This window comes from Pituophis catenifer, unplaced genomic scaffold, assembly GCF_029215685.1.
Source record: "Pituophis catenifer annectens isolate HBS135680 unplaced genomic scaffold, rPitCat1.0.hap2 SCAF_11, whole genome shotgun sequence".
Classification (NCBI taxonomy): domain Eukaryota; kingdom Metazoa; phylum Chordata; class Lepidosauria; order Squamata; family Colubridae; genus Pituophis; species Pituophis catenifer.
The window spans coordinates 25,012,211-25,035,865 of NW_027256891.1; the positions used below are offsets into that span (position 1 = coordinate 25,012,211).

Below are 23,655 nucleotides of genomic sequence, written 5' to 3' on the forward strand. Positions count from 1 at the left end.
AAAAAACCGCTGGTGTGGACAGAAGGGACTTGGCTCGTATTACATGTTCAGTCCGTGTTAAACCGATCCCTGATCCTGACTAGTTGGCTCTTGTTTGCAAGTTACGGTTCTTAACCATTTTGCTTGGTTTCCTGAATTTCTTGCTCTTTGTCCCAAGATGCGTGGCAGGCACACCCTTAGATTTCTTTTGTCGGTGTCTCTCCTGCGTGTTGTCAATTTTTATGATGCTTACTTGGAACTTTCAGGGGTACATAATAAAAAGAAATGAGTCTTAAAATAGTTTAGCAGTCCTTGAGCCGATACGTCTTGAGGAGAGGATAGATAGAGCTGGTTACGGGAACTGGGAGTTGCGGGAATCACTGCTGTAGCTGCATTTCCTAAAATGAAAGGGGATCATTAGAAAAGGAACCGGAAATGAAACAGCCCGTATTATTATGATGATGATGACCCTCTTATACATAGCATTGGGTGTGCAATTTGTACACATTGCAATTGTAATTTTGGGTGTGTGCTTCTGGTGTCTCCTGCATTTGAAAAAGGTGGTAATATAGCCAAGAAAAATGAGAGTACCCAAATTTTGTTTCTTATGAGCATCAGCTGGAAGAGAGGTGGGGAACGCTGGCCCTTTAAGGACTTGTGGATTTCAACTCCCAGAATTCCTGAGCCAACCACTCTGGCTCAGGAATTCTGGGAGTTGAAGTACACAAGTCCTTAAAGGGCCAGCGTTCCCCACCTCTGGGCTAGAACTTTAGAGAATCTTCCCCTTGGGGAAGCCTTGCCTGAGTCAGATAAAATGCATTGATACAGGTAGTCCTCGACTTGCAACCCCAATTGGGACCGGTCGCTAAGTGAGTTGTGTCCGATTTTATGACCTGAGGTGAGTTTTTCAGCCAATCCAACTTACTTCCTTTTGACTTTTCTTGTCAAAAGCCCCCTGAGAAGGTCACAAATAGTGATCACATGACCCTGGGAAGCTGCAACCATTGTAAATGCCAGCCGGTTGCCAAGTGCCCAAATTTTGATCATATGACCGCCGGGATGTCATAAATGTGAGGACTGGCATAAGCTGGTTGTTGTTTTTTTCCCCACCATCATGATATTGTGCACGGTTGTTAAGCCAAGGGCTGCCTGTATGAGAAAGGAATTCTTGAAAACAGACCTGAATTCGAACTATTTAAGATATGCCATCATAACTGTCAGTTGAAACCTGCTCAAACTTTATTAGCAAAGGAAGCGATAACCTTTTCACAGATCTTCCCTGTCGATGTGCTTTCAAGGAAACCAATAAAAGGTGAAGCCTTTGACATAGATTTATTGCATTGAAAATAAGAAATACTCCCCGTTTAAATTTTAGCAAGCTTAGGAATAATGCTTCAGTTCATGGCATTTTTGTATTTTTAATGTTTTGCTGCTTGCTATAGTTTGAAACAACTTTAAAAAAGGAAGAACGCATCTCGTCTGTAATATCCAAAAGTCAATTTGAAAGCTTCAGATGAAATAAATAGTGCCTAGCCCCGTGATGGTGAACTTATGGCACGCATGCTACAGGTGGCACATGGAGCCATATCAGTGGGCACGCGAGCTCAGCTCGCCAGCTGATTTTTGGGCCTTCTAGCCCCACCAGAAGTAGGGAAACAGGCTGTTTCCTGCCTCTGGAGGGCCTGAGGAGTGTGGGGAAGGCCCATTTTTTTGCTCTCCCCAGGCTCCAGAGCCTTTCTAGGAGCTTGGGGAGAGTGAAAACAGCCTTCCCCACACCCCCAGATGCTCTCCGGAGACCAGAAATGGCCCATTTGCCAGAAGTTGGCAAACGGGCCGTTTCTGGACTCCAGGGGGGAAGGGAAGACTATTTTCACCCTCCCTGGGCTCCTAGAAAAGCCCTGGAGCCTGGGAAGGGCGAAAAACAAGCCTGCCGAGCCCACTGTGCCATCACGTGCCAAAAGCAGGGGGAGCCTTGTGTGCATGCGTAGGGGGCAGGGCGCATAGAATTATGGGTGTGGGCACATGCGTGCGTGACCTCCCCCACGCTCCTCCCATTTTTGGCACGCGATGGCAAAAAGATTAGCCATCATTGGCATAGCCAATGTGTTGGCTACGCCAATGGCGTCTCCATGTGTTTGGAGGAATGGAGATAGAATTTGCCAAATGATGCCAATGGATAAGCCAAAATTAGTGGACTCCAGACCAAAATTAGGTTTATTTTTATCAGGAAAGGTAATTAAAGATACTGGCCCAGGCAGCCGAAGAGACATAGATTCCTAGATCTCTGTATTCCTGGTGAATTCAGAACGTTGCAGGTGAAATTTTCCTGTGTGTTTCCAAATGAACATACTACATATTAAGAAAACCGGGCTTGGTTAAAATTAGCGGTACCATTTAGTCAAAACTTCATCAGCTTCACTGATTTCAGTGGGAACGAATGAACTAAACTTTAATTCGGATTGTTTTGACCCAGCCTAAAATCGTTGAGATGCGCTTTGCGTCGATATTCCTTTCTTGTGTCGGGCAGAAAGAATGGTAGGTGGTAGGGCGTTTTCAGATGTGCATTTGGCAAAATTGCTGCCCAAATAAAACCAGATTGTGACTGCGTGGCCCACAATGGGACACAGAAGAAGGATCAGCTGTTTCAATGGCAGCTCTAGAAAATCAGCCCGTGTTTATTTATCCGTAAATGTAGACTCAGCTGTTTTTTCCCCCTTCCCTGAATGTTATTTAATTGTTGTCATCCTTGGGAATAAAATAGAAGGTTTTACTTGGCAACCATATCTTATTTCTTCTGTATTGCTTTAATTGCTTTATTATTTTATGTTTTTATGATGTACAGTGCCGAGTCACTGGTCGAAGACGGGGAACAATAGAAATTAATTAAACAAAGTAAACACAACCTTTAGATATTAAGAGTAGTTGTTGCAGGATCTTGTAATAGCTTGCCTTCGCTTTCAGAAATTGTGGGTGTTTCATCCCTGGAGGTTTTCAAGAAGTCCTCTCAAGCACAGGTAGTCCTCGACTTATGACGTACAGTTGAGCCCAGAATTTCTGCTCCTAAGTGAGACATTTGTGAAGTGTGTTTTGGCCCGTTTCACGACCTTTCTTGCCACAATTAAGTGAATCCCTGCAGTTGTTAAATTAGCACTTTTTAAGAAGAGACTGGACAGCTGCTTCTCTGAAATGGTATAGGGCAGTGATGGCTAACCTTTCTGCCATCACTTGCCAGGAGGGGGGCAGGGGAGGTTCACGCGTGTGTGTGCCCACACCCATAATTCTATGTGCCCTGTCCTGCGCATGCACATGCAACCCCTCCTCCTCCAACCCGCTCCTGGCACGCGATGGCCCGGTAGGCCCGTTTTTCTTTCTCACCTGGCTCCAGCTCCTCTCTATGCATCTGGGGAGGACGAAAACAGCCTTCCCCACCCACCCCTAGGCCCTCCGGAGGCAGGAAACAGCCTGTTTCCCTACTTCTGGTGGGCCCAGAAAGCCCGAAAATCAGCTGGCATGTGCACCAAAGCTGAACTGGCGTGCCCACTGATATGGCTACACGTGTCACAGGTTCGCCATCACGGGCTTCAGCAGGCGGGTGGACCAGATGACCTCCAAGCTCCCTTCCAACTCTCGTTATTCTGTAATTAATAAGTTAAACTGCAGGTTATAACGCCTTGAATACTGCCCCCTCTCTACAATTTATCCTTGAGATAAAGGAAAATTAACAATAAATCAGGGTGGGTTTGATTTCAATCAAGTCAATTTAAGTCACGATTTAAACTATGATTTAAATCACTAGTAAAAAGGCTTGATTTAAATCAACTCGATTTAAATCATAATTTTTAAAGAGCAGCTGTCATCTCCGTCCCGCAGCGGCTCCTCCTCTGACCCACCGTTGACTTGCCGACAGCCCCAATATTACAGAATATATAAAGCCTCATGCTACATAACGAAGCTCCATTTCATGCCGAATAAACCAAATTATTAATGTATCTTAAACAGAAGACTCTCTTTACATGGATTTTTACTCCCAAAAGCATTTTGTTAAAATAAATTTGGTAAAAATATTAAAAAATCCAATTTAATTTTTTTTTTAAATCCAGTTTTTGTTTTGTTTTTTAAAAAAAACATCATCGAGTTTTATCCACCCTGGAATAAACGTCGTATAAAGCTTTCAAATCATAAATGTTTATTCTCTGTGAACACCTGGGCCAGTTTTACTCAGGCCTGGGCAGATATAAATCAAACGCCTAATTAATTAGGAGGAGTCAGTGTTTCCCTAAGTATCAGGATGGAGATGATCCTTGCTGGGATTTCGCCTACAGAGACTTTCTTGTCGGTTGAGCTAAAGTTGTCGGTTGAGCTGGAGTTGCAAGGACGAACGATCATAAAAACTAGCCTCAGGATGTTCTCATGAAGGTTAAAACTCGTTTCTCTGCTAAATGAAGCTATTCTGCTGGGTCAACAGAAACCCGACAGCTCGTGTTCAAATAAAGTGACAACTTTCATTAGACAGCTTCACAGTCTCGCCTTTCTTTCAATTGTGTTGTGAGATCAGACTTTATAAACAGCGCAATAGGATTCTGCGGCAAATACGAACAAACCTAATATAATATAATATTAATAATATGCCTTGTGAATAACTGGGTACTTTCTTTTAGAAACACCAAACCCAGAATGCCCTGCCATGTTAGAAAATCAGTACCCCAATTTATCACCCCAATGTTGGAGATGTGGCCACAAACTAGGGACCTACTACCACATGTGGTGGATGTGCCCTAAGGTGAGGAAATTTTGGTATAAAATTAAAGGGTGGTTGGAAGAGATTACACTCCAAAAGATAGATTTTAAACCAGAGATGTTCCTCCTAGGAATGATTGATAGAAAAATGGAAAAAAGTCTCTATTATATTATATTGCATATTCTAACGGTGGCCAGAATTACTCTAGTGCAAATGTGGAAGTCGGCCAATGCACCATCGGAAGAAACAATAATAAAGAAAATCCTCGAATGTGCCGAAATGGATAAATTAACGATGGAGATCAAAGAAAGAGAAGACTTGGATTGTAAATCAAGGAGTTACCTGTATAGGGGGCCCTTGTAACTCTGAACGGTTCCTAACCCTACAGGTTGTAAGTCAAGGACTTACCTGTATAGGGGGCCCTTGTAACTCTGAATCGTCACTAAACAGATGGGATTCTGTAGCAAGGAAGAAATAATGCCTGCTTGAAGCCAGATAACATTATTCTTTCAGATAATACAGTCCTCGTTTTAGAACAACCACTTAGCTTTTTTCTGAATAATGAACTAATATAACCTCTGGAAATAGCCTAGTTAAAATATTCCGTTCAGTTTGGAGCTTTAAAATCGTTAACGAGACAAGTGTGTATGATTAAAGGCATTATGTTCATCACACCTTTCTTTTTTTTTTCCAGGGGTAGAATGCCCAAGATAACAGATGCAGAATAAATATTTATCTTGTGAACTAGCAAGTTCGGGGATCTTATCAGCTTTGGTACTTTGAGTTTACGGTACCCTTCCTTGGGCAGGTTTCAAAGTTCGGAGCGGGTGGCATTCTCCGCTGACCTTGAGAAAGAGGTATTTTGCTTCAGAAAGAATTAAAGCAGCAAAGCAGAATGGAGTCCCTACGCCGACTTGGGATCGTTTGAAAAGCTGCTTGAATAAACAGGAGCTGCGATTGAGGGGTTTCCCTGTTAAGCTTGTAGTCCTCGACTTACAACAGCTTGTTTAAAAGTCGATGGAGATTCTCGGTCACCTAGATCAAGGTTGTCCCAAAGGTGCTTTTTGTCAAGAGGCAAGTGGACTTTCTGTTTTTTTTTTCTTTGAAGACGTTTCGCTTCTCCTCCAAGAAGCTTCTTCAGCTCTGACTGGATGGTGGGGAATGGATTCCCTAAAAGGATGCAAAGGACCAGCAGCTCTTCAAGGAATATCAATCCTTCCATTCCCCACCATCCAGTCAGAGCTGAAGAAGCTTCTTGGAGGAGAAGCGAAACGTCTACAAAGAAAAACTGGAGTTTCTGGTTTTTCTTTGAAGACGTTTCGCTTCTCCTCCAAGAAGCTTCTTCAGCTCTTCTTCAGCTTCTACTCTTGCAAGAAGAGTTTGGACAAACTTTTGCTGGAATGGTGCAGGCTCTCCCAAAGGTGCTTGGAAGGATGAAGAAGGAAGGATGGAAGGATGAAGAACATGCAAGGAATATCAATCCTTCCATTCCGCACCATCCAGTCAGAGCTGAAGAAGCTTCTTGGACGGAGAAGCGAAACATCTTCAAAAGAAAAAAACAGAAAAGTCCAGTTGCTTCCTGAAAAAAGCAGCTTTGGGACAACATTTAGTGTCATTTAGGTCATTTAGTGACCGTTTGAAGTTACAACGGCACTGAAAAAAGTGATTTATGACCATTTTTAACACTTATGATAATTGCACAAGCCCCATGATCACTTACATTTACATTTGGACGGTTGGCAACTGACTCATATTTATGACGGGATCACCTGATCCCCTTTTGCAACTAACTGACAAGCAAAGTCAATGGGGAAGCCAGATTCACTTATCAACCATGCTACTAATAGAATAACAGAGTTGGAAGGGGCCTTGGAGGTCATCTAGTCTAACCCCCTGCTCAAGCAGGAGACCCTATACTATTTCAGACAAGTGGCTGTCCAGTCTCTTCTTAAAAGCCTCCAGTAACGGAGCACTTGTACTAATTTAACAATTGCACATAACAACTGTGGCAAGAAAGGTCGTAAAACAGGGCAAAACACACACTTAATAAATGTCTCCCTTAGTGACAGAAATTCTGGGTTCAAACGTAAGTCGAGGACTACCTGTACTGGAGAGGAATCAAAATACTTTCCCCTCCCTTCTGTATGGTAGCAGGCTCAGAGATAAAGAGATGGGGGGCGGGGGGAGAGAGATGGATGGATAGATGGATATTTATTTTATTTATTATTTTTATTTATTTTTATATGCCGCCCTTCTCCGGAGACTCAGGGCGGCTTAAGCAATAGCCTTCATACTTTTGTATATTTTATACAAAGTCAGCTTATTGCCCCCACAAACCAGGTCCTCATTTTACCCACCTTAGAAAGGATGGAAGGCTGAGTCGACCTTGAGCCTGGTGAGAATTGAACTCGCAGTAATTGCAGGCAGCTGGATGTTAAATGCTGCCTTAGTAGGAGGCATTAGCCTCCTACGCCACTCAGGCTCCTGAGATAGATAGATAGATACGGATGGATGGATGATAGATAGATAGATAGATAGATAGATAGATAGATAGATAGATAGATAGATAATGGATGGATGGATGGATGGATGGATGGATGGATGGATGGATGGATAGATACAATAGATAGATGATTAGATAGATAGATAGATAGATAGATAGATAGATAGATAGATAGATAGATAGATAGATGATAGATAGATAGATAGATAGATAGATAGATAGATAGATAGATAGATGATAGACAGACAGACGAGAGAGAGAGAGAGAGAGAGAGAGAGAGAGAAATGGATGGATGGCCTTCTAAAGAGCAGTCAGGGTTGATCTCCTCTAGGACCAACCGATTGGATGGCCTTGCAGTCCAAGGGACTCGCAGGAGTCTTCTCCAGCACCAGAGTTCAAAGGCCTCCATTCTTTGGCGCTCAGCCTTCCTTATGGTCCAACTTTCCCAGCCATCCATTGCAACTGGGAAAACCATCGCCTTGACTATACGCACTTTTGTTGGCAGGGTGATGTCTCTGCTTTTTAGTACGCTGTCTAGCTTTGCTATAGCTTTCCTCCCCAGGAGCAAGTGTCTTTTAATTTTTTGGCTGTAATCCCCATCTGCAGTGATCTTGGAGCCCAGGAAAATAAAATCTGTCACTACCTCCATTTCTTCCCCATCTATTCACCAGGAAGAGGGTTATAAGTTCTACTAATTTAAAAAAAAAACCATTCTTCTTTTGTTTGAGCTCATAATAGAAACATGACCAGCTTAAACCCCCTCTATGGTCTTCAACGTCACGATCACTGCTTTTTTTCCTTCTTTTCTTTTCTTTTTTTTTTTATACTTGCACACTTCCTTGGGTGTGCTGGTACCAGGTACTTCCCTGGACTTTAGATCTATTGCACTGCAGTTGCACAAGTGATAAGTCAGAGAGCAAAGGTGCAAGAGTCGTGTGATTGTCATATCTCCGACTTGGCTACGGAGGGATAGAATCACGAGCCTCCAATCTTCTTAACGAAGATGGTTAAATAAAGAATAACAAGATTTATTCAAGAAGGAAGGTTCTGCCGTACAGATGGGATTGGGCCATTATCGTAGGTCAGGGGTGGGCAACTGTGGCCCTTGGACAACCTGTGGACTTCAACTCCCAGAATTCCTGAGCCAGGCTGGCTCAGGAATTCTGGGAGTTGAAGTCCACAGGTTGTCCAAGGGCCACAGTCGCCCAGCCCTGTCGTAGGTGAATTGGCTGTTTCCTAAGCAGGCTTGAGATGTCTTCTAGGCCACGTTTCTCCAACTTTGACACTTTTAAAGACTTTTGGACTTCAATTCCCAGAATTCCTCAGCCAGCTATGCAATACAATGCTATGCTGGCTGAGGAAGTCCAAAAGTCTTTAAAGGTGTCAAAAGTTGGAGAATCCTGTTCTAGGCTACTTTTGACTGATCCGAGCAGGGAAAAAAAAATAGCACTTCTCTCTTTCCCTGAAATTTGCCCAGCTCTTCCTGCCATAAATTCGGGAAGAAGTTGTCGCTGCTTTCGAAGAAGTTTTTCTTTCAAATATTGGCAAATAAACTCCACGGAGGTACATTGAAGCCTAACGCAGGAAAAACCTATGTGTTAAATCCGACACATTTTGGGGGCCAGCAGGTTGAAACTGTCCTCCTTTTCTTTTGATGATGCTTATATTTGAACTAGACTATTTATCTCTATGTATGTATGTATGTATGTATGTATGTATGTATGTATTTATTCTGTTATATTATGCAGTGTATATTGGAGGTAGTGACCCTTTGAGAGCTATATGCAACGAAATTTCACTTTAATGTATGCCGATTAGTGTACATTCAAAGTGACAATAAATTTATTCCATTCCATTCCATTCCATTCTATTCCATTCCATTCTTTACTTTCTTATTCTATTCTATTCTATTCTATTCTATTCTATTCTATTCTATTCTATTCTATTCTATTCTATTCTCCTATATTTATTCTATCTTCTCTTCTCTTCTCTTCTCTTCTCTTCTCTTCTCTTCTCTTCCCTTCCCTTCCCTTCCCTTCCCTTCCCTTCCATTTTTTACTTTCTTAGTCTATCCTATCCTATCCTCCCCAATTCTATTCTATATTCCAATATTTATTCTAATCTATTCTATATTTATTCTATTCTCTCCTATATTCTATTCTGTTCCATTCTATTCTATTCTATTCTATTCTATTCTATTCTATTCTATTCTATTCTATTCTATTCTATTCTATTCTATTCTATTCTATTCTATATTTATTCTATTCTCTCCTATATCTGTTCTATTCTATTCTATTCTATTCTATTCTATTCTATTCTATTCTATTCTATTCTATTCTATTCTATTCTATTCTATTCTATTCTTCATTCCAATATTTATTCTATTCTATTCTTATTCTTATTCCTATTCCTTAATTATTTTCTATTATATAATCTATTGTATATTCTGTTCTATATTCTATATTCTATTCTATTTCTAGGATCTACTAAGTTTGGCCGTTGGGGAAAAAAATTGAAATAAAAAGCGGCGATTAGACCAAATCTTTTGTTTTTTTCTCTCCGCATAGGAGGGCTGTATTGGCAATATCCTGTCCTTTTAATGAGTCGTGAAGAAACTTAGTGGGTATAAATGGGAATCATGAACACAATCCTTCCTTTGAACCAGTCAACCATCGAGTTACCCCGACAATACAATGCTTTGGTTTCAGTGGGGAGACAGCCGCATCGTTTGCCAGGGTCACATGCTGTTGTGCGGATGCTTCTGCTCCCGTTGCATGATTTTGGCCAACAATCCAGTTCCTTGAATGAGACAGAGAAAGCTGCCGTCTTGTCCCGAAGATGGATGAGTTGATACTTGTTGTGAACATGTTTTTAGAATACTGCCGAAAGAATCCGTTCCCATTGAAATAGATCAGAGCTTCTTGCTTATAATTTTGATGAGTAGTTGAAGGGAGACAAATGATAGCACTGATGATGTTACCTATCTTGGTAATGAAACGTCTGCAAGAAAATAGACAAGCTCAGACAGCACCAAGGACCCCACGGTCCTCCTCCTCCTCCTCCTCCTCCTCCTCCTCCTCCTCCTCCTCCTCCTCCTCCTCCTCCTCCTCCTCCTCCTCCTCCTCCATTCAACAAACCCCACTCCCTTCTAGCACTGATAATGTTACCTAGCTTGGTAATGAAACATCTGCAAGAAAGCATTCAAGCTCAAATAGAAATGGCTTGTTCATATTATTCTGGAAAAGCAAAAAGTTGTGATTGGATGTTAATGCCTTATTTTACTGTAACAGAGTCAGAAATCAATGTTTCTTTTTTTTTTTCCCCTTTCCTTTCCCCTCACCTCTCCTTCCCCTTTTCCTCCCCACTGCTTTCCTTTTTACTTTGTATTTTGCATTTTACATTACTTTATAATTCAATAAGGGATGCGGTGGCTCAGTAGCTAAGACGCTGAGTTTGTCGATCGAAAAGGTCGGCAGTTCAGCGGTTCGAATCCCGAGTTCCACGTAACGGGGGGAGTTCCCGTGACTTGTCCCAGCTTCTGCCAACCTAGCAGTTCGAAAGCACGTAAAAAATGCAAATAGAAAAATAAGGACCACCTTTGGTGGGAAGGTAACATCGTTCCGTGAGCCTTTGGCGTTGAGTCATGCCGGCCACATGACCACGGAGACGTCTTCGGACAGTGCCGGCTCTTCAGCTTTGAAACGGAGATGAGCACTGCCCCCTAGAGTTGGGAACGGGTAAAACATATGTGCAAGGGGAACCTTTGCCTTTTACCTTTATAACTCAATAAAAAAATTTTAATGGGGAAAAAGAAAGCGGCCAGGGAGCACCTCATATTTCCAAAAACATCTGTCTGCGGAGTCATTGGCTTTTCATCTGATACGGAATATAAAAGAGAAGCCAGAATCGACTGAATAATCCCTGCCCATTTGTGACGAAACACTTTCAAGATAGTGCGAAATTAATTTGCCCGTCCCTTATTAAGATAAGGCGAGTTGGAATCTATTTTAAGCCTGGCACCAGCGGTGATAATCCGTGCCACAGCACAAACTGGCACACTTGTGATTAAATGTTCCCAGAAAGAGATTGCATTAATTTTAAGTGTAGCTAGATTGCAAAAGTGGTAGCGGGTATTACAAATTCTATTCTAGAAACACTTTACAGATCAAACAGGTCATTCCTGCTCCTATTATCTAAATTATTCTGCCCCAATTATAAGGGAGGCCAAATTCCTTAGAGGCATAAAATGGAAAGTAGCGATTACAGGTAGTCCCTGACTTACGACCAAAATTGAGCCCAAAATTTCTGCTGCCAGGTGAGACATTTATTAGTGAGTTTTGCCCCCATTTTACGACCTTTCTTGCCACGGTCGTTAAACAAGTCACTGCAGCTGTTAAGTTAGTAACACATGAGGTGAATCTGTTTTCCCCGTTGACTTTGTCAGAAGGTCAAAAAAAGGGATCATATAACCCTAGGACACTGCAACCGTCGTAAAGATGAGTCAGCTGCCAAGCATCTAAGTTTTGATCACGTGACCGAGGGGATCGTAAGTCGTAAGTGTGAGAAAGGTGTAACGAGTGACTTTTTCCAGTGCTGGTCACGAAATGAATGGTTGTAAATCAAGGACCAACTGTACTTGGATGGTATGTGATCCTCTAAAGAAGAGATTGGACAACCTTTGTCTGATGTGGCTACAGGGTTTCCTACCTGGGCATGGGGTTGGACTAGAAGACCTCTGAGGTCCCTTCCCAACTCTCTTGTTATTCTCTCAACCGACAAGATTGCCTTAGAAAATCCAAATAGAAGGAGCCTTGGTGGCGCAGCAGACTAAAGTGCTGTTAAGTAGCACCAGCTACCTGCAATTACTGCAAGTTGGAATCTCACCAGGCTCAAGGTTGATTCAGCCTTCCATCCTTTCGAGGTAGGTAAAATGAGGACCCGGATTGTGGGGGCAATAAGCTGACTTTGTATAAAAAAAATAACACCGCTTGGGGGGGCCGAAAGCCCTACTAAGCAGGTATATACAAAAGTATGAAGGCTATTGCTTAACGCATTGTAAGCCGCCCTGAGTCTCCGGAGAAGGGCGGCATATAAATCGAACCAATAAATAAATAAATCTCCCTGGAACATGGAAGTTACAGCCCTTTAATTTAAACCACTGAATATTTTTATACTGTGGCTTTTACACGTGAACTTTTATACAAGTTCAGGATTGTCCCAAAGATTGGTTTTCCAAAAGGCAACTGGACTTTCTTGGGTTTTTTTTTTTTTTTTCTTTCTTTTCTTGAAAACATTTTGCTTCTCATCCAAGAAGCTTCTTTGGTTCTGAAGAATAGTTGGTTGAACGGTTGCAGGAACTGGGCCTGGCTAGTCTAGTGAAGAGAAGGACCAGGGGAGACAGGATAGCCGTCTTCCAATATTTGAGGGGCTGCCACAGAGAGAAGGAAGTCAAGCTATTTTTCAAGGTACCTGAAGGCCAGGCAAGGAATAATGGATGGAAACTGAACAAGGAGAGATTCAACCTGGAAATAAGGAGAAATTTTCTGAGAGTGAGAGCAATCTATCGATGGAACAGAAGTTGCCTTCAGAAGTTGTGGGAGCTTCATCACTGGAGGCTTTCAAGAAGAGACTGGACACTATAGAAAAAGACGTTGAGACTCTAGAAAGAGTGAAGAGAAAAGCAACAAAGATGATTAGAGGACTGGAGACGAAAACATATGAAGAACGTTTGCAGGAACTGGGCCTGGCTAGTCTAGTGAAGAGAAGGACCAGGGGAGACAGGATAGCCGTCTTCCAATACTTGAGGGGCTGCCCCAGAGAGGAGGGAGTCAAGCTATTCTCCAAAGCACCTAAAGGCCAGACAAGAAATAATGGATGGAAAGTGACCAAAGAGAGATTCAACCTGGAAATAAGGAGAATTTTCCTGACAGTGAGAACCATTAATTAATGGAACAGAAGTTGCCTTCACAAAGTATGGGAGCTTCATCACTTGAGACTTTCAAGAAGAGATTGAACTGCCATCTGTCAGAAATGGGTGTAGGGTCTCCTGCTTGAGCGGGGGGTTGGACTAGATGACCTCTAAGGTCCCTTCCAACTCTGTTCATCTGTTAGTCAATAAACCCAACCCACGGATCCTTGATGTTGTAATGAGAAATTCTAATTCTGGCAAACGTGTAAAACAGTCCTTGTGGACTCCACCTTCCCGTCCGCCGACTGGGAACAAAACAGAGAGATAGATAGTGCAAGTTGCGTCTTGTGCTGAAATGCAGCCCTGGCAAGATGAGCCGGACAGGGAGGAATTGCACCTCATATACCACCACCACCACCACCACCACACCCTGTTGTTTCTCTTAAAATGTCCTCGTCGGCCAGCCAGATACAAAGGACACCTTTACGTTTCTCGGGTTGGACAGGAAATGAGAAAGTCAGACTTTGGTTTTCCGCTCGTGAGTCCGTAGAGTTCTCGGGAAGCAAATTATGAGCCACGATAACAACCGCAACGCAAAAGAACCAAACCAGAATAACAAAAACCAGAATAGTTGCTAAACTTCGAAGTGCCAATGTAAGCAGCGTTCCGATGATGACAAGTGACTGCTGTATTCCTCTTGACTCTTCCCATCTCCGCTCCTCAAATCACAGCGCTTAATGAGAGCAGAGAGACAGTTTGGTCTAGTGGTTAAAGGCACCAGGCTAGAAAGTGGGAGATGGTGAATTCTAGTCCTGGCGTAGGCACAAAAGCCAGCTGGGTGACTTTGTGCCAATCACCAGGAGATTGTGAGTTCTAGTTCCACCTTAGGCATGAAAGATGGCTGGGTGACTTTGTGCCAATCACCAGGAGATTGTGAGTTCTAGTCCCACCTTAGGCATGAAAGATGTCTGAGTGACTTTGGGCCAATTACCAGGAGATTGTGAGTTCTAGTCCCACTTTAGGCAAAAAGCCAGCTGGGTGACTTTGTGCCAATTACCAGGAGATTGTGAATTCTAGTCCCACCTTTGCCATGAAAGATTGCTGGGTGACTTTGGGCCAATCACCAGGAGATTGTGAATTCTAGTCCCACCTTAGGCATGAAAGATGTCTGGGTGACTTTGGGCCAATTACCAGGAGATTGTGAATTCTAGTCCCACCTTAGGCATAAAAGCCAGCTGGGTGACGTTGAATCAATCATTAGGAGACTGTGAGTTCTAGTCCCACCTTAGACACGAAAGCCACTAAGAGGCAGCGAGTTCTACTCCCGCCTTAGGCATGAAAGCCAACTGGGCAAGTCCCCTCTCTTTTAGCCTAACCTACCTCACAGGGTTGTTGCTTGGGAAAAACAGGAGGAGGAAATTGTGCTGCGTATGTTCACCGCCTTATTTGCAAGAACAATGAAGTGGGATAAAAGTAAAAGGGGCCTGGATAGCTCTGCAGACAAAGGCACTGTAATTTAACCCCAGCTGTCTGCAATTAAAGTAAGTTCGAATCTCGCCAGGCTCAAGGTTGACTCAGCCTTCCATCCTTTCTAAGGTAGGTAAATTGAGGACCCAGTTTGTGGGGGCAATAAGCTGACTTTATATAAATATACAAAAAGTATGAAGGCTATTGCTTAACGCATTGTAAGCCTCCCTGAGTCTCCGGAGAAGGGCGGCATATAAATCAAATTAAAAAAAATAAATAAATAAACGCTATGAACACAGCTCCTTATATGCTGCGCTTCTTTGGGGTATTTTCTATTACTGCAGTGCTTCTGTTCGAATCTGTTTGTCGTAGCTAGTTTTAATTGGCCAGCATGAACATCCACATCGGAGTGTTGTGCCAGGAGACGCCGAGGCCCACACCTGGAAGATGGACTTCCTTCCTCATCTTAAGCGGTGGCAGTTAAACAGAAATCCAAAAACTTCACTTTGGGACCATTCTTTGGGTTCCTCCTGCAAGCAGGCTTCATAAATGGCTGTTAATTGCGTCTGTTGAGCGGGTGAAGTCAATGTTTGGGAGATAAACAGTTATGTAAACCCAATAAATAAATAGCATGTGGTCTATAGAAGAGACTGTTTGTAGCTCAGGGTTGAACTGGGGGGTCCTCGGTGCTCTCTTTAGCTCGGTGGTTCTCTAGCAGACATTTTGTAACCCAACTAGGTAACATCATCAGTGCTAGAAGAGAATGGAGGTTTGCGGAGAAGAGGAGAAGAGGAGGAGGAGGGCTGTGGGGTCCCCACTGGTCTCTTGAGCTCAGCGGTTTTCTTGTAGACATTTTGTTACCCAACTAGGTAACATCATCAGTGCTAGAAAGGAATGTGGAGGGGTTGTGGAATGGAGGAGAAGGAGGAGGGCTGTGGGGTCCCTGCTGCTCTCTGAGCTTGGTAATTTTCTTGCAGACATTTTGTTTGCAAAATGGGGTTTACGGAGAAGAGGAGGGAAGGAGAGGGAGGAGGATGGGAAGAAGGGGGGAAGGGGGAGGAGGACAATGGCCATGGGGTCCTTGGTGCTCTCTTGGCTTGGTGATTTTCTTGCAGGCATTTTGTTACCCAACTAGGTAACCTCATCAGTGCTAGAAGAGAATGGAGGTTTGTGGAGTAGAGGAGAAAGAAGAGGAGGAGAGAGGCTGGTGATCTCTGAGCTTGGTGATTTTTCTTGCAGACGTTTCATTGCCCCACTGGATAACATCATCAGTGCTAGGAGAGATTGGGGTTCTAGCACAGATGATGTTATCTACTTGGGTCATGAAACGCCTGCAAGAAAACCACCAGGCTCGGAGGACCAGGGTGGATAAAAATCAATGATTTTTTTAAAAAAATCAAAAAAATCAGATTTTTTTAATTTAAATTGGATTTTTTTGATTTTTATCGAATTTATTTTAATAAAAAACTTTTGGGGTAAAAATCTATCGTAAGACAGTTTTCTATTTAAGATACATAAATAATTTAGTTTATTCAGCATGAAATGGAGCTGAGTTATGTAGCATGAGGCTGTATATTCTGCAACACGGGGACTATCGGTGAGTCAACAGTGGGTCAAAGGAGTAGCAGAGACGACAGTTGCTCTTTAAAAATTATGATTTAAATCGAGTTGATTTAAATCAAGCCTTTTTACTAGTGATTTAAATCATGATTTAAATTGTGATTTAAATCAACTCGATTTAAATCAAATCCACCCTGCGGAGGACCCCCACAAACAGCATTGCCGACTCCTCAAACCTCAGCAGTCACATTTGCAATGACAACCTATATATATATATCAACCTTTCCCTCGTGCAGGTACGGGAAACACCGTGGCCATCATGATCAGCTACGCCAAAGGCCGAGAAATCCTTCAAAAGATCGAAAGGGGCTACCAGGTCACCATGGCTATCGAAGTAGGCAAAAAGCACGGGTCGTGGATGAATAATTACTCCATTTTCTTCGTCTCGGTGTCCTTCTTCATCGTCACGGCTGCCACGGTGGGATACTTCATATTTTATTCCGCTAGAAGGCTTCGGGTTGCGAGGGCCCAGAACAGGAGACAGGTGAGTTTTTATCTCCCCACCCCCCACCCCTTTCCTCTTTGTTTTGTACCACCTGTTGCCAATCCGGCTTTTGTTTTTTTTTCAGTGATTGGCTTCCTTCTCTTATAAGCCATTCTTCCTTCTCTGGGATTTAGCAATAGCATTTAGACTTATATGCTGCCCCAGCGCACACTGAGAGGTTTATATTGTCGGCATATTGCCCCTCCACAACAATCTGGGTCCTCATTTTAACTGACCGCGGAAGGATGGCAGGCTGAACCAACTTTCAGCCCTGTCAGGGTCGAACTTCAAGTTGTGGGCAGAGTTTTGAACAATTATGCTTCATAGGAAAGGTAAAAGTTCCCCTTGCACATAGTTTTTTAATTGTATTGCTAGGGGTTTTAAATTGGGGCGGCCGTTTAATTTAATTTATTTTTAATTATTTTAACTTTTATATTGTATGTTATTTTAATTCTCGGCTGTTCACCGCCCTGAGTCCCTTCGGGGAGAAGGGCGGGATATAAATTTAATAATAAATAAAATAAATAAATAAATGTGCTAGTCGTTCCTGACTCTAGGGGGCGGTGCGCATCTCCGTTTCAAAGCCGAAGAGCCAGCGCTGTCCGAAGACATCTCTGTGGTCATGTGGCCGGCATAACTAAACGCCAAAGGCGCACGGAACGCTGTTCCCTTCCCACCAAAGGTGGCCCCTATTTTTCTACTTGCTGTTGAGAGTCAGCCTTCCTCGACACCTTACCGAATGGGAGGGGCAACGCCAGCTAGCCAAACAGTGTTTCTACCATAATAATGGGCACGGGTGTTGGTGACAGCGGTAGGGATGGGGCGATAGATGCAGAGATGTAGGTGGTGGGATTAATGGGGATTAATGGGGCTCAGTAAAACTGACTGTGGGCTGCTGGAGGCAGGAATCCCTTATCTTAGCCGCCCTGAGTCTTCGGAGAGGGGTGGCATACAAATTGAATTAATAAGTAATAAATCTGAGCTGAGGATGCTGCAGCGTGGAAGAGGCAGGTGCAGACCGATGATGTCATAAGCCCGCATCCCATGCAGTGCTCCGCAGATTTAAAGAAACTGCAGGTTTCGCATAACAGCTGATGATGATGAAGGAGACGCCGGCAGGAGGACCTATAAAAGAGACCTGAGTGGCAGACACTCTCAGCTCCAACTTTATTCTTACTTATAGATCCGGTGTTTGCTGAAGAGCTGTTGTGTAGCTGTTATTAAACTGAGTTAAATCCAAGCTTTCATTCGTGTTTAACTTGTCCAGCACAGGCAGGCAAGAAACCCCGAGACTTGCATTTTTTACGTCCTTTCGAACTGCTAGGGTGGCAGAAGCTGGGACAAGTCACGGGAGCTCACCCCGTTACGCAGCACTAGGGATTCGAACCGCTGAACTGCCAACCTTTCGATCAACAAGCTCAGCCTCTTAGCCACTCTTAGCCACCACGTCCCTTTTATGTTTCATAAAGGCTTGTCAAAAATTATCAGTTCTTAAACCTGCTTAACGCATTGTAAGCTGCCCTGAGTCTCCGGAGAAGGGCGGCATATAAATCAAATTAAAAAAAAACAAAACCCACCCCTCCGACAAACTCATCAAATTCAAATTCAGTTATTTATTGTCAATGCACAACATGTGTACAATGAAATTGAATGAGCCTCCATGCAAAGTAGAGACCTCCAAGGTATTAGCACATATCCTGAGACATAACTTAATAATATAATGCATTTCTTGATTTGGGAGGAATTTGTGGAATTTCTATTGCGTCTGAATTCTTTTTTTTTTTTTAAATGGGTCAATCTGGATTCTAGTTGGAAATAGTCTTGTCCCAGCCAGTCAATAACTCAAAAAGTTTGCTGCATAATTTCAGTTTTTAGTGAACAGCTGTTTTCCAAGGTCGGTAAATAAATTCTTGGAATACTTTTATGGATTTTTTAAATAGCTCAAGCAACATCCTTTAAGAGTCTGCCAAGACTTATCACCTCCAAAACCCTTGAAGCAAAACTGGTGTGTTCTCCTTTATAGATTTTCCGTGCGTAGCTGGCTTACCACCTTGGAGGCTCCCTTTGTTAGAAGCACTTCAAATTCTTCCAGTGTATAATTACAACCTTTTGCTTGCCTCTCCTATCCAAACTAAAATTAATTTGCCGAGGCTTAATGAGTTTGCCTCGGCGCGAAATGAATGCGTGCTAGCTCATCTGTATTTACAGCCTCATAAAAGGATGTGAATCTTTCGAGATCATTAAATATCTATGACGGTTTAATCTAATGCGTGCCACTGGATGACTGTTCGGTGAAAAGCTTCTGATATCACTGCAGTTGGCTGTCAAAGCAATCAAAGACAGAGGAGATTTTTCAAACCGTATCCACAGTAGTTGGCACTCATCAATAAGATTAAAAACAGAGAATATAGCTTTACTACTATCTCCATCATGCCTGCAAGAAAAAATGAACTACTTCTAGCCAGATTAGGGTTGGGTTTTTTTAGATGGATGGATGGATGGATATAGAAATATATTTATTTTTATACGTATCTATCTACATACCTACCTACCCACCCACCTACCTATCCATCCATCCAGCCAGCCAGCCAGCCAGCCAGCCAGCCAGCCAGCCATCCATCCATCCATCCATCCATCCATCCATCCATCCATCCATCCATCCATCCATCCATCTATCTATCTATCTATCTATCTATCTATCTATCTATCTATCTTTGTTTTTTCTTTTAATAGGCCTTTATGTGTATTTCTCTTTAACCAGGTTCTTCCTACGTAAACCAAGATTTTTATGCAGCCCTAGTTCAGTGAATCCTAGTTGATTGGGATTTCACTGAACTAGGGCTGCATAAAAATCTTGGTTTACGTAGGAAGAACCTGGCTAAAGAGAAATACATACATACATACATACATACATGCATACATACATACATATTTATATATAGGAGATAGGATAGGATAGGATAGAATTCTTTATTGGCCAAGTGTGATTGGACACACAAGGAATTTGTCTTCGGTGCAAAGGCTCTCTCTACATAAAGAAAAAATAAAATATATTCATCAGGGATCATAAGATACCACACTTAGTGATAGTCATAGGATATTAATAAGCAATCAAATCATACTAGAAAACAATCAAAACAATGTAAGTTGTAAAGATACAAGCAACATGGATATAGCCACAAGTGGGGAGAGGTAGGTACTAGTAAGGATGAGAAGAAGAATAGTAATACAGTCTTAGTAGTTAATTTGACAGTGTTGTGGGAATTAGTTGTTTAGCAGAGTGATGGCATTTGGGGAAAAACTCCTTGCGTCTTGTTCTGGTGTGCAGTGCCCTATAGTGTCATTTTGAGGGTAGATATACATACACACACACAAAAGCTATATTATATAAATATATGCATTCTTATATATATTCATTTTATATATGCATATATACCGTGTTTCCCTGAAAATAAGACCCTGTCTTTTTGTCTTTTTTTTTTTGAACCCTGAAATAAGAGCTTGGCCTTATTGCCATGCGCTCAAAAGCCCGATTGGGTTTATTATCAGGGGATGTCTTATTTTGGGGGAAACAAGGTATATGCATTGTTTTCATTTCTACAGGGGAAAAAAAATTGGCGGAGGCCAGTTCAAAGCGATGTATGCTTTGGCTGAAACATAGCAGAAATTTGCAGAACCGCATCTGAAATGAGCTTCTTTCCATTTTTCCATTCCTGTTCTGGGCAGTCCATATTCTCACCTAGTTTGATGAAAAGAAGGACCAGGGAAGACATGATAACAGTGTTCCAGTGTCTCAGGGGCTGCCCCAAAGAAGAGGGAGTCAAGCTATTCTCCAAAGCCCCTGAGGGTTAGGACAAGAAGCAATGGGTGGAAACTAATCAAGGAGAGAAGCAATTTAGAAATAAGGAGAAATTTCCTGATAGTGAGAACAATTAATCAGTGAAAGACTTGCCTCCAGAAGCTGTGAATGCTCCAACACTGGAAGTTTTTAAGAAGATGTTGCATAACCATTTGTCTGAAGTGGTGTAGGGTTTCCTGCCTAAGCAGAGGGTTGGACTAGAAGACCTCCAAGGTCCCTTCCAACTCTGTTATTCTATAGAAAGGAGCTTGGGAGAGCGTGAAGCAAGTTCAGGCAAGCCATTTTTTCACCTTGTTTTCACCTTAAAACAGTCACCTGAAAACAATTCAATTGGCATGTGGGAATTTCCACTGGAATGTTTCCCGTTTGGCTACAAACCCCTCTGAATAAACCAGGTAATATTTTTGTACGTGCCAAGTAAACACTTCAAACCACATACCTGCAAACTCTTGACTTATAATTAGGCCCTGGGTAATTCTCCTAGGTAGGTTTGCTCCATCTCTCCGAAAGAAACACCCTCCCCCATTGTTCATTGTGTAGCGTATCTAAACATTGGACAGGAGAACCAGTTCTGCACTGACACACTGCTTGTCTATTACAGAGACGGCTGAAAGCGGACGCCAGGAAAGCGATCGGACAGCTGCAGCTGCGCACGTTAAAACAGGGAGACGAGGTACGGCCCACAAAAGAACAAGGAAACGGATTCATCCTCTTTCCGTGCAGGTTGCACCAGTCTAAAAAAAAAAAAGGCGCCTGCCCAGCCTCCTCTCCTTACTGTTCCAGAAAATAACTATCTCCCTAGTTCGTTGGTTTTAAATGTCCTATGATGGCAGGGGCGGGTTTCGACCGGTTCTGTCATCATGGACGCTCTATGCATGCGCTCACGTTTGCGAACCGGTAGCAAAGGTAAGTGAAGCCCACTACTGCAATGATGGCGAACCTTTTTGCCATCGCGTGCCAAAAGCGGGGGGAACAGGGAGTGTCGCGCGCATGTGTGCCCACACCCGTAATTCTATGAGCTCCACTCCCCGTGCATGCGTGCGCGACCTCCTGCTTTGGCACGCGATGGCCCGGTAGGCCCATTTTTCGCCCTCCCCAGGCTCCAGAGCCTTTCTAGGAGGAGGGCAAAGGCAGCCTTCCCCACCCGCCCGGATGCCCTCCAGAGGCAGGAAACAGTCTGTTTCCCTACTTCCAGTGGGCCCAGAAGGCCCGAAAATCAGCTGGCCGGTACCTGCATTGCGCGCCAGATCTGAGCTCACGTGCCCGCCGATATGGCTCCCCGTGCCACCAGTTCGCCATCACGCCACTACTTAGTGATGGTACACTTTTCGGCACCAAGTGCCAAAAAGGGCATGCTTGCACGCCTGGGCCACAACCCAGAAGAGGAGCTGCTCAGGGTACAACCCCCCCCCACCCCCCCGTAAATGAACTTCTGGTTTCAACTACTGAACTTCCGGTTTCAGCCAGCTACTCTTCCGGATTTCTGGCGCGCATGCGCATGCAACGATCAGCTGGCCGGCGCGCATGCTCACGCAGGAAATGGAAAACCAGCTCTTCTACTTTCCAGCACTACTGCACACAAAAAGGTCAGCTGATCGTCGTGTGCACATGCGCACCAGAAACCCGGAAGAGGAACGGGCAACGCCGCACTTGACAGGCGACATGGCTCTGCATGCCACTTCGGGCACGCGTGGCATAGGTTCGCCATCACGGTCTTATAATGTCGTAATGTCGCCTGTTACGCAGGGCCAGTTTGATTCTCCCACCTTAGTTCCTTACAGCAAAGGAAGAGGTGTTTGAACACAAGTCGGTGTGAAAAGAGAGAGAGAGAGAGAGAGTACGTGATTCGGAGGGTTGATTTTAAACAATGGTTTTGTCAAAGTTTGTTCAGGAGGTGGTGACTCATTCAACGAATTACGCCCGGTTAATTTCCGGGACCATAAATCAATCAATCAATCAATAAATAAATAACAGGTTATATTGTGGCTCCAGGTTTATCTTTTTAATTTTAAAACGGGAGGGCAATTCTGGAGGCAGACCCAAATAAAAACATCGGGTTTATTTATTGACTTGACTGGTATGTGACCCATCTCGCCTAGATTGTTGTTGTAGAACGGGGGTGTGTCATAAACTCACGTCGTCACATGACACTTCATGACTATTTCCCTCTCCCGTTGCTAAACGGAGTGGGCGTGGCCGGCGCGTGATGCATCCGGCCCGCAGGCCACAAGTTTGACACCCCTGTTGTGTTTAGTTGTTGCCTGTGTGTTTCTATAGATCAGTGATGGCTAACCTTTCTGCCATCACGTGCCAGGAAGGGGGCGGGGCGGGGGAGGTTCACGCGCGTGTGTGCCCACACCCATAATTCTATGCACTCTGGCCTGCACATGCGGACGCAACCCCCTCCTCCCTTCCCTTGCTCCTGGCACACGATGGCCTGGTAGGCCCGTTTTTCTTTCTCACCTGGCTCCAGATCCTCTCTCTGCATCTGGGGAGGGCGAAAACAGCCTCCCCTCTCAGGCCCTCCGGAGGCAGGAAACAGCCTGTTTCCCTACTTCTGGTGGGCCCAGAAGGCCAGAAAATCAGCTGGCCTGTGGGCGCATGCGCGCCAGAGCTGAGCTGGTGTGCCCACTGATATGGCTACGTGTGCCACCTGTGCCATAGGTTCGCCATCACGGCTATAGATCCTATTCTCAACTCGCAAAGCTTTGCTAGTCTGGGTCACGAGTTAATTAGGGCATTTGTCAGAGCCCTGGCACCTATTACTCTAACAACAGGGGTGTCAAACTCAAGGCTCACAGGCCGAATGCAGCCCACGGCGCTGCCCTGGAAACATCGAAGGACCAGTCCATGGTGCCTCTGCCAGCGAAAATGGAAATACTCCCCAGGTCTTTTTTCGCTGGCGGAGGGTTGCAGGAGGCCGTCGCAGCCGGAAACATTTTTTGCTAGCCAAGCACTCAGGCCACCACCGATGCCCCCCTCCCTCACCCCGACACAAGTGATGTTGAGCTGGCCACGTCCACCCCGGCCCCCCCAAGGTCAAACGCAACCCTGATGTGGCCCTCAATGAAATTGAGTTTGACACCTCTGCTCCTGT

General features: G+C 43.9%; 1 protein-coding gene across 2 annotated transcripts in view; it reads left to right on the plus strand.

Moving 5' to 3' along the window:
• The window catches only part of RNF128 (ring finger protein 128), a 52,662-nt gene that overhangs the window by 20,955 nt on the left and 8,052 nt on the right, over positions 1-23,655 (plus strand). For both annotated transcript variants that reach the window (XM_070952010.1, XM_070952009.1), the window contains exons 2-3: positions 16,452-16,699; positions 21,160-21,231. In XM_070952010.1, coding sequence (XP_070808111.1) covers positions 16,452-16,699; positions 21,160-21,231 — 320 coding nt within the window. The remainder of the gene's footprint in view (positions 1-16,451; positions 16,700-21,159; positions 21,232-23,655) is intronic.